At 51.4% G+C, this 11976-nt stretch overlaps 1 protein-coding gene across 1 annotated transcript; it reads left to right on the top strand.

Moving 5' to 3' along the window:
* The first annotated feature begins 6486 nt into the window (after positions 1-6486).
* PNMA2 (PNMA family member 2) lies at positions 6487-7581 on the top strand. Its single transcript, XM_047854912.1, has one exon. It carries the CDS (start codon positions 6487-6489, stop codon positions 7579-7581), a length of 1095 nt encoding a protein of 364 aa, XP_047710868.1.
* Positions 7582-11976: the final 4395 nt, after the last annotated feature.

Here is an 11976-nt window from a genome sequence, read left to right on the forward strand (position 1 = left end):
CACACACGCTTGTGCTCTCTCTCTCTTAAAAACAAATAAAATCAACATAAAATCAGGGAGTGTTCAAACAAGAAGCTCATAATCAAACATCTAGGGTTCTAAATGGACAAGAAAAGAGATGTGTTATTCAACCCAGTGAAACTTTGCCTTTCAAACGTGAGTTTTAATTCACTGCCATCATTATAAGGATGGCCATTCTCAACCTCTGCCCCCTAATCAGCCATTTTTTAAAATAATCCCTCCCTTATCTCAAGGCATTTTTCTGCTCCCTTTAGAACATTAGAATTACCAACACAACTTGTTGAAGATTAGAATACTCACACAACCATGTTTTATGCATTATGATCATGGTTTGGCTCTCATCCAATGTATTCACATGGAAAAGAATTTCACACTCACTCACCTTTCAGCATAACTTACATTATTCGAAACTTTTGCTTCAGTTGTCTGATCACTGGGATTCAAGTGAGTTATTTGGATTAAGTGCTTCAGGTTGACTCATAGTGAAATATGGATATCAGAGGACAGAGCCGAGGGAGGAGGACTCAAGTAATTAATTGCCCCACCTTTTGAAAATGACAGTAAATGGCTTATCTTTCCTAGAACTGGTACAATAAATGTCAAAAGCTGCAAAATGCTGTGCTAGGTCAGAAAACGTTCTGGCCATTATCTCCAACTCTTAATTGTTCTCCATGCGTTCACCGTCAGCACACAACCTGAATATCAAGTAAATGCTTGTGGAATTGCTCAGTGAATATGCATAGACCACTCCCAATGACTCTGAAAGCCCCTTAAGAAGAAATCACCTTGAACTTTTTATAGCTAACATTCTCCCTGCCCCAAAAGGCAAGGCACACAATAGGTATTCAGTAATCAATCACTGACTGATTTCTCATCTTCACCAGTGGGCATGGGAGAGAAACAGCAAACAAGTGTTGAAACATTTCACACTGGAATTTATCGCTTGAGAAATTAAGGATGTGGGGGGGAAATGCACAAGTGTGAAGGTCACCCTGATAAAGAAAAAAATGTGGTGCCAGGAGACTACAGTGCTTAAAATGCACACTGTTCATAATTGCCAGAGATAACGAATATTTTCTATATTTTGCCAAATTGGTCTTCTTTGTTTCTCCATTAACACGTATAGGGGGTCTAATGCATCTTTGGCAATCTATTCAAACTGTTGAGGGATTTTTTTCCCTTTTCTTTTCTTTTCACCCTTTGAACATAATCCACTAAGTCTCCATCCCCAAAGCACCTCCCAAATAGCGGCGGGGGTGGGGGATGCGCTCTGAGAAGCCCTTGCTGAGATACTTAGCGGAACTTTGTTCTCCACATGAGCTATTTACGAGCGTCTCGGTTTCCTTGGGTGACTCCACAACCTCCCCCTTTTCACGCGGCGAGCAGGAGTCAGGGCGGTGAGATCCTCCCAGGCGGAGCGCGGAGGCGCTGACCATGGTCCTGGCCTCCGAGCTCAGGACTGGAGCACCGAGGGCGCCGAAGAGACGGTGCGAGAGCGAGCAGGGCGAGGCGGGGAGAGGCTGTCGAAGCCCCCGCCCCTCCCGAACCCCGGGGAGCTTTCGGGCCTGCACGCGAACCCTCCACTGCACGCTCCGAGATGCATCAAAAAAGGGTGGGGCACCCAGCCACAACTGCAATCGGAAGCCGCCCGGAAGGATTTAAGAAGAATGGAATCGGTTCATGCCTCCCTCCCCCCACTACCATGCGCCCCCCAACCCGGGATCGGTTCATATTTTACCCCCGCCCCCCACCTCCCAGGCCGAGGGAGGCGCGGGCAGCCTTTGTGGGCGCACAGCCGCCCACGGCCGAGCCCGAGCCTCTGGGCACCCTGCACCGAGAAGGGGCAAGTAGGGCGGGGTGCATGTACAGATTCAAGGATGCAATATTCCTGCGAGGCAGGACGGTGGGCACGCTGGGATGCCCGGTTCTCCACCGAGCTGGAAAGGGGGCGAAGGAGGGGCGATCCCCGCGTCTGGTCCTGAGTCTCAAACACCCCCCACCCCCCATACCAACCTGGTCGTAGATGTTCTGCAGGGCTTCCTTGCCCGAGGCCCGCCGGATCTCCACCTTCCGGCTCGATTCAACAGATGGCTCCCCGCCGGCGCGCCGGCCCTGCCGGGAGTACGGCGGCTGCGGGTCCGGGCCCAAGTGGGCGACGTCCCGCTGCTGAGCCACCACCTGCCCCGAGCCCCGGCCCACGGACAACGAGTCGAAATCGATGGTCTTGTTCTCGGAGGACCCTTCCACCGGGCAGAACATGCCACAGAATTTCTGCCGGGGCTTAGGGCTGCCTGAGCCCAGGTTTTTAAAAAAGGCAGGGACTTCTTCGTCCTCTGCCGCCTTCCCGGATTGCTTCCTCTCGGCCATGGCGCGGGAGCTCGGGGAGGGTCCGCTCTGTCCGTCCGTCCGTCTGCCGGTCCCTAAGTCGGCCTCTCTCTGTGCACAAACCCCCTGGCTGCTGCCGCGGCTGCCGCTCTCTGCCTGCCGCAAGGTGTACAGAAAGGAAGGAGGGCTGGCGAGCGAGCGAGCGACCCACCCCTCCCGGTCCCTCCCTCTGACCCCGCTTTCTCCCCTCCCTGCCCACGCCCCCCGCCGCCGCTCCGGCTCCAGCGACCAGCAAAGTTGGGTCTGGGAGGGCGGCCGCTGCGGCAGCGGGAGCGGAGAGGCTGCCAGTTCCCGGCAGCGGCGGGAGGAGGGAGGCGCGGGCGGGGCGGGGGCGGGGCGCGGCGCAGGGGAGGGGAGGGGAGCCGAGCTCCGGGTAGTGAGGGGAAGGCCCCGCCGCCTAGAGCCCCGCGCTCCGGAAGTGAAGCGGCCAGACCACCCGCTAATGGATGCGGAGCGGAGGGTCGGCTGACCGATCTCTGCGCCAGGGTAAGTATGGGGCAGGGCACGCAGGGGCAAAGGCCGGGGGCGCGGCCTCTGGACTCCACGCCCGTCGCCCCCACCTGCCTGGCCCAGGACCCTCTCCCCCACCGCATTGCAGAGGTGGGCCAGGTGCGAGGGCCCACCCGAGGGAGGACCCCCACCCCTCAGCGAGGGTGTGAGCTAATGGATGGAGCAACAGGGACCAACCGGCTGACGCCTGGACACCCAGGAGGAGGGAAAGGGGCAGCACTGACGATGGGGAAGGGATGGCGCAGACCGTTTGGAGAGGTGGAGGCCTTACGAGGCAGGGGGCACCAAACCTTGTTCACCCACGGGCCTTGTGGTGGGCTGCTGTGGGCAGAGATTGAAACGAGAAGGTTCTCGCTGCGCCCACAGTGGTGGGGGGGGGGGGCGCTAGCGGGCGGGGAGAAATGCAGAGGGGCGTAGCAAAGGAGAGGGGGGAATAAAGACTTAGGTGTGTGGTCTGGGACTGTAGCAAAAAGTGCATTCTGCAAATTCGGGCCCCGAACGGCGACTTGAAGTAAGAAAGGGTAGAGACCTGCTATATTGCCCGGAGGTGTCACGTCTCTTAACTGCGCCACTGCGCCAAGACCAAGCAGGGCCAGAAGAGTCTTGATTTGGTATTGTCTGCCCCGCCTTCCCCGCCAAAAAAAAAAAGGGGGGGGGGGCAGGATTGAATCCCACTCCCCCAAATCCCCAGCCCTTCTGGGCGCCCTGCACGCCCCACCTAGATCCCCCGCCCTCGTTGCGCACTGCGCCACAGCCGCGGGGTTTCCCGGGTTGCCAGACGCCAAGTGCCTGGGACGTAAATTGCGCGCGCGCGAATTCAGTGGTAGAGTAGGAGATGGGGTCCTGTCTGTGGTCATGGCTTGAGTTGTGAGACGCCCCACCGGGAAAGGGTGTGTGGGACTTGGTATGTATGTGAGGCTAAACCATCCACAGCTACTGGGTTGGTGGGCAGATAAGGGGCATTTTGATTTATGCCGGTAACACGGTCTCTGAGAGTCTTTTATTGCTTATTTCTGTCCCCACGTCCCTTCCACGTACCAATCCCTGCCCCTGGTCGATTACAGCCCCGCCCCCTCTTTCCACAGTGGCAAAATCCTGCAGAAATGATGCCCAACCCTTGGTGGCTGGAGACGGAAATCTGGGCATGCTCAGTAACTAGGGTGGGTTTGGGCTAGGAGAAGCTGTTTCTACCACAAGACTATCGCTCAGAGCAGGGTGACCAAGGCTCTATCCTCATCATCAGCCCTTGTCCCTGGCACGATTCAGTACGGATACCCTCCCCCCAAATCGTGAGGGATACTTCGGTGAATGGAGTTAAATTTGGAGGGCAATCAATCACAGTTTGAAGATGAGCCCATCATGGCAGGTGGGAAGGTGGCCCCAGCTGAGAACTGGAGACTGAGGGAGGAGAGGAATGTCTGGGGGTGGGGCGGGGGGGGGGGGGTTGCTGAGGGAACCAGAGGCGGGCCTTTGGACTTTGCATCAGATGTGCTTCGCATTTGAATGAACTGCTTCCACAAGAATGACATCATTGCCTACCCAGGGCAGACCTATGACTCGTGACCGATTTCCGGAGCAGGAACCAGACTTAGAGAGATTGGGGTGCTTTGACCAAGGTCACTATCTAAATGAGCCAAGAATTACAGCAGAAAAGCTGATTCCTTTTCCAACTTATCCCATCTTTACTTGAGAAAATGCAAGAGTTTTACATTTTTCTCATGTCCGATTATTTCCATTGCAGGTAAAGATTGCCTTTGGAAGAAGAAGCCACCCAAAGGTAGCCTAACCTCAGCATGACCTCTATTATGTAGACCTTGGGATGTGTCTTCCTGCCTTTTTACATCTCATGTTTCCTCTCAACATTAAAACAGGAGGAAGGTTACCCCCATATCTTAGAAGGGAAGGGGTGGCACGGAGAAACCCCTGGGCTCCGATCCCTGGGGCTGCTGGCTGAGAGCGGAATCCAGGGTTTGTGCTCCTGCCCCTTTGGCACCTTCCAGAAGGTCTTAGAAAACGTGCCTGCAGCAGGAGCAGTTGACATTAAAGCTGTAGGCTGGCATCTGTGGCATATGGACCCCGTTTGGACTGAGGGGGATTCTTCAGGCCGACAGAAGCATATTCGTAGCCCATTAACACACACTCCACGGCAATAACTGGGAGACGGTAGGAACTCTTTCGTTCTTACGTCACCCGGTGTCCACCACTGTCCACAGATGTGCTTCCTCTCTTACCTTGTACTCAAATGACTCATTCAGGCGTAAATGCTAGGAAGCATTTTTAACATTCACAGCAAAAGAAACACCTCGTTGTGCATTTGCGAGGCCTGCCCAGACCTAACAAAAAAGAATGGATTCGTAATTCCAAGCTTAACTTATTTGGTCCTGAGATTTTGTTTTGTTTTGTTTTGTTTTGTTTTAGATTGCTGGACCTAAATTGGTATACCTATATTATTATGTTATGTTAAAGTGTAGTACATGTTATATTGTTACACCTATATTAAATTGGCTTTTAATGTTTGAGTGATTTCTAGCTTGATTTTAAATAATTGGATGTTAAATCAAAGGAATGCACCAACTCAATATGGTTTGGTAGATTTAATTAAATTGTAAAGGCGTGTCATGTTTTTAAATCATTTTAACGGCCCTCATCACTGGATATTATCAAGCCATAAATAAATACTATTATTATTTATGTGTAACAGGGGAGCTTGGCTTGGCCGGAGCTAAGAAAGACCCAAACACATCCATTGCATGGAGCTGGGTGACATCTTCCTTTTCTGGAAGCTGAATAAATAAGCTGGTGACTCTCACAGGACAGTTGGAGCGCCTGAACAGGTATCTGTTCACATCTGATTTCATTTTTCACATGGGGAAAATCTTGAGTCCTGTCCATCCATAACCGGGGCTCAGACGTTAATTGGCATGACTGATGAGCGGAAGGTGGGGGAGCCAGACGTGGGAGGGTCCCCAAGAGAACTCTAAGCAAAGAAGAGGTCTGACAGAGTGGGACACGTGCAAATCCAACATGAGACGGAACCCCTGGTCTCCCCCCACTTCTGTCCTGAACCAAAGCGCAGTGCTTCCTGGGAAAGAGAGGGCTGTGTGGTAAAACTGACCGTTGTTTCACTAGGAGTCCAAGCCTGCTGTGACACTTCTCTCCGGGAGTTCTGGGTGCCAGAGTGGAGGCCTTACCCCGCTAGCTAGCAAAAGGGGAGGTGAGGAGAGGCAGCAGAAACTGGGGGAGTCACAAAAGCAGCTCTTGCAGGTGCCTCGGGCAGTCGGAGAAGGGTCAGTGCCACCGTGTGGCTGCCAGCGTCGGGGAGAGCATCAGCGGCCACCGGACTGCAGAGCCACAGGCAGTGATGCTGTCCTAGCTGAGTTCTTGCCCCCGGGCAAGTAAGGGTGATTGGTCCAGAAGACTTTGGGGCCGCTGTTGGAGTGGCCTGGGACCCATTCCCTGGTGGGGTGCAAGTTCAGGGGCTGAGCCAGGATATTCTGAGTCCTGATAGGCAGTGCCTGTCCACACCACAAACTAATCGGTACCCACAGAGTTGGAGCAAATACTCGGACGATGGCGCTGGCACTGTTAGAGGACTGGTGCAGGATAATGAGCGTGGATGATCAGAAATCGCTGATGGTTCTGGGGATACCAGTGGACTGTGATGAGGCTGAGATTCAAGGGGTTCTCCAGGAGACTTTAAAGTCTCTGGGCAGGTATAGGCTGCTCGGCAAAATATTCAGGAAGCAGGACAATGCCAATGCTGTCTTACTAGAGCTTATGGAGGATACTGATGTCTCGGTGATCCCCAGTGAGGTTCAGGGAAAAGGGGGTGTCTGGAAAGTGATCTTTAAGACCCCTAACCAGGACACTGAATTTCTGGAACGACTGAACCTCTTTCTGGAAAAAGAGGGGCAGACAGTCTCCGGTATGTTCCGAGCCCTCGGGCACGAGGGGTTGTCTCCAGCCACGGTGCCCTGCGTGTCCCCAGAGTTACTGGCTCACGTGTTGGGACAGGCGATAGCTCATGCCCCTCAGCCCCTGCTACCCATGAGATACCGGAAACTGAGAATATTCTCGGGGAGCGCCGTGCCCGCCCCAGAGGAAGAGCCCTTTGAAATCTGGTTGGAACAGGCCACTGAGATCGTCAAAGAGTGGCCGGTAGCAGAGGCAGAAAAGAAAAGGTGGTTGACGGAAAGCCTGCGTGGCCCTGCCCTGGACCTCATGCATATAATACAGGCAGACAATGCAGCCATAAGCGTGGAAGAGTGTTTGGAGGCGTTTAAGCAAGTGTTTGGAAGCCTGGAGAGCCGCAGGACCTCCCAGGTGAAATACCTGAAGACGTATCAGGAGGAGGGGGAAAAGGTCTCGGCCTACGTGTTGCGGTTAGAAACCCTGCTCCGGCGTGCCGTGGAGAAACGCGCCATCCCCAGGAATATCGCAGATCAGGTCCGCCTGGAGCAGGTCATGGCCGGGGCCAGCCTCAGCGAAGTCCTTTGGTGCAGGCTGAGAGAACTCAAAGATCAAGGGCCACCTCCCAGCTTCCTCGAGTTAATGAAGGTGATCCGGGAGGAAGAGGAGGAAGAGGCCTCTTTTGAAAACGAGAATATTGAAGAGCCAGATGAAGGGGATGGCTATGGCCCCTGGGATAACGAGGCAGAGGACTAAAAACCATCTCAGGGCGGGACCCACAGCCAGTGCGCCCCGGGGAGGTTTGCTGTACCCCGCTGAGACCACGTGGCTATTTTTGTCCGAGGCCTCGGCGCCAGGTCTTGATTCTTCTTTCTAAGAAAAAATACCAGAGAGTTTCTTGGGCCCTACGTAGATTATTAATAAAGGACGAAGTTCCAAGTAAGGAATAGGAAGCCTGAAGGAACCCGCGACATTTCCCGTTTCCCAAATAGACCAAAGTCGTGCACCCATACCGCAGAAGAAAGAAGTGATGCAGGAAAAAGACACCTTTTGTAATCTGTTTAACCTCTAACCCCTTTGACTCCTCGGCTGTGTTCCTTCCTCAAATCAGCACATCCCCTCTGAGTAGCCAGCGGTGTGAGGCACTCTTCACGGAGGTGAGAATCGTAACCCCGCAAGCCTGGGCCGTGCTCTCGGAGCGAGCTCACCGGCTCACCGAGGACATGGCCTCGGCATGTGAGACGCTAGATAATCCTGGGTGTCAGTCACGACACCTGTGGAAGTGCCACTACCAAATGAATACGGCCACCCCCACTGCTATGTGTCTTTCTTTCTTCGCTCGGGAAGCACTCCTCCACTTCTCTGCCACGTGTCGGATGGCCGGTTCCAGGCACTGTGTTAGGCCCTCGAGACACAGACAACTCAGCCCAATCCCTGCCTTCAAGAGAGAGAGCTACGGTGTGAGAGAAGCACTTTCGAGAAAGGGCAGACGCTACAGGAAGGCTGCCTGCGAGGGAGGGTGTGCAGGCCGCGTTTGGATTCAGCGAGCAGACCATTCTGGTTGGAAAAGATTTTTAGGGGCGACCAAAGGGAAAGGGGAGGGGAAAGGAGCCTGTATTTATTGAGGGTCTATTATGTGCCAGCTTGTTTACACACATCTCATTTAATGTGCCCGGGAACCCCTTATGGTATAATTTTGCTCTTTCTGAAAGAGAAAGAAAATGAAGCTCAGATGAGTCGAGTGGGGTTCTCGGGATCGAAACGCTAAGCAGTGGCAGAGCCGAGCCACAAGTCCAGAACTCTCTGCCTCTTGCTAACCCTCTGTCCGCTGTGATGGTGGCTTTCAAATTGTGCTCTATGGTTCTGCAGAGATTTTTCAGCCTGTCCACCTTTAACATGTACTTTAAACTCTCCCGAGCTCTACTAGAAAACAGGTAGACTCAAGTGTGTTGATACCCAAATGTTCACACACTGGCACCCAGCCATGGGCTCACTTCTGTTTCCAGATGGACTCATTTTGTGCAGACCATGGAAGTAAGGTCCCCTTGTGACATCTGAGCACATAGCTGGACTTCTCTTAAGCGTTCATAGATTAAGGAAGTGATGGCACCTCACAGGTGTTTAAGTCACATCCATGCATGTCCCATGATGTAGTGTGCCCCAGTAGAGCATAAATGAGCACCATTCCGTTAAATGCTAGTTGATCTTGGGGCGCCTGGGTGGCTCAGTCGGTTGGGCGTCCGACTTCGGCTCAGGTCACGATCTCGCGGTCCGTGAGTTCGAGCCCCGCGTCGGGCTCTGTGCTGACAGCTCAGAGCCTGGAGCCTGTTTCGGATTCTGTGTCTCCCTCTCTCTCTGCCCCTCCCCCGTTCATGCTCTGTCTTTGTCTGCCTCAAAAATGAATAAACGTTAAAAAAAAATGCTAGTTGATCTCTAGCGTCACGATAGCTTTTTGTATACAAAGAACAATTGCTCACCTTCTCTGAACATCAGTTTCCTCATCAGGAAAATGGGAAAATAATAGAATAGGGTTGTCATTAGGCTCAGATGACATAATGCCTTTGAATCACTTAGCATGATGTCTGGAACACAGAAAGCCTTTAATGCGTTAAGACCCATGATTTTCATGATACTTCCTGTCTGTTCAATGCATGCTCTCTTTATTCTAAGAGTTGTGCCGTAACAAGTCAGTACGGAATCTGTCAGTCAGTTGTGACGACATTGCATTAGGAACCATTTTAGCTACGTTTGAGTGCTTGCTGTCTGTTATCTTTGTGATAAGTATTCCAGCCATTGTTAAAGACTATTGTTAGTGATTTGACTTTGAAACAATAAATTATTCTTTCTGATTTGTGGCTAACTTTAACTGAAGAATATCCTGAGATTGTAAGAAAAGCATTTTTTTTTAAAGTTACCATTGGTGATCATTTCGTCCTAAGTTATAATTTTTTTTAATACTGCTCACCAAAGTGATAACATTTGTCATCCAGTACACCCTGATTTCATGGTTTCTTGTAGTCATAAAAATCACCTCATTGTTCTGGATTATTGACAATATACAAAGTAAAATGTTATAAATGTGAAGTTATAAAATAAATACATGCTAATAAAATTCGGAGGGTTTTTTTTGTTTCATGTATTATGATTCTTTGTTAGCTATGACTTGAAGAAGGAGTTTCATTAGTTAAAAAAAAATATATATGATAGGTAAGGTTAGAAAATCAAACCAAAGCCAAAAGGTCTTGAACCCTTCTAGATAGGAAAACCTGAGAGCAGAGGGCTGGGATAAGAATACTTCAGCTTTGTCTCCAGGGATGAGAGAGAGCCCAGTCTACCCATCATCAATGTCCCTTTTAAAATACATAGAAACAACAGATGGAGGCCAGTCCCCTCGGAGACCTCCAACTCATTTGCTCAGGCAAGTAACTCCACAGAAGAACAAAACGACCTAGTGGGGAAATGTTGCGTCTCTGGGATGTAGCCAGTTTCCAGCTTGTAGATGTGTAGGAGGATAATTCCTCTTGCCATTGACTTTCTTGGAATTGTTTCTTTTCCTCTTTTCTACAGTGCAATGGGGAGGATTCCTCATTGGGCTGTACGCAGTGCAGATCGGCCTATTTCACGATGAGTGTCCTGAGTGATGTCCGACACCCTCTCCCCATCACCAGAGCAAAAACCTCTTAAAAAATTGGTCTTGCCTTATACTTACTATGTCTGTCTCCAGTTCTGACCCTTGGAGACTGAAGCCTCCATGATTACATAGTCCCCTGCTGAAGGTAACTTTTCACCAGGGCCATTGGCTTCCTCAAGGCCTTAGTATTATCTGACATCCCCATCTATACCAGCCAGTCCTGCCAAGCCTTTCATGCTGTTGTCATCCACTGTCTACCCAGATGCTACCCCAGATGATTATCGGTGCCCTTCCTGTCCATGCTCCCAGTGCTGATCATTAAGGTCCTCCACCATGCCTTCTTGATCCTCCATGATGTCCTAGACGAACTAGCCTGTATCATCGGAGTCCTTGCAAAATACCTCAGCACCAGATTCGTTAATTGGATTCTGGTCTTCCTGGTAGCCTGCTGTCCTCAAGTCTCTTGAGTGGAAGCTGCTCAGTCTCCCATCTCAGGAAAGATTGGAGATTGCTGGTGGCATTTAGTTCACCATCATCACCTCCTCACCTGCAAACGCTTTCCTGGCCTAAGCTGACCCCCTCTGCCCCACACCTCCCTGTGGGGCAGTCCTGACAAGCCTGGACAGAGTGTTGGCAAAGCAACACTGCGAGGAGCCTATTGAGGATGGCACCTGGCCAGATGTTATCTATAGTAACAAAAAGTAGGAAGGAAAAGATAATGACCATAAGCCATTATCTAAGGGAGTCCTACAAGTCGAGCCTGGAAAAGCAAAGATGGTTGGAAGCCAGAGTTTGAAAGAGTGGAGCCTGAAATGAAGCATAGAGGTGAAGGAAGAGTGTCTGAGACAGTATTGTCAAATGCACTCAGAATTCATGCTTTGTTGACCACCAGCATAATCTTTGCACAGTCTAAAGATTCATGATCAGAGCAGAAGACATCTCCCTCATCCCTTTTCTTTCAGGGTGGGCCAAGGGCTCCTTGAGCTTGCTCAGAGAAGACTTATACTCATTGAGAAATCCTCTCGGGGTGCAAGATGGTGTCCATAGACGGGCTTCTCAGAAGCTAGCCTCCCCACTGTAGCAGGCTCTGGAGCTGTCCCTGGTCCTGACCTGCATTACACAACCTGCTGTGCCCGAGTGGTCCTTGACATTGCAGATGAACATTTTCTTAAAAACTAGAGTAACTCCAGAAGTGGATGCCAAAATCAATTCAATCGTAAGAAAAAATGGTGTAGGATTTCAATCCATTTTTCAAGACACCAGCTGGAGCTGCCCGTTAATTGTCTGGGGTGCTTTAAGCAGCAGCTGAGACTTTGTCCCCATCTGCCCCCCCCCCCACCCACTCTTGAAGGGAAAGGTTACCAAAAGGAGGCACAACCCAGACGATGTGGTGGTGCTGAGGCTAAGAGCCTAGGAGAAAGTCCCCAGAGAATGCGGGGAAGGCTCACTTCCATCCCATCTTGTCCCAGACCTGCCCCTGCTCTGCACAGCCTAAAGGCAGTCTCACTGAAGGCCTTCCC

This window comes from Prionailurus viverrinus, chromosome B1 (genome assembly GCF_022837055.1).
Source record: "Prionailurus viverrinus isolate Anna chromosome B1, UM_Priviv_1.0, whole genome shotgun sequence".
In the NCBI taxonomy this organism is placed as follows: Eukaryota; Metazoa; Chordata; class Mammalia; order Carnivora; family Felidae; genus Prionailurus; species Prionailurus viverrinus.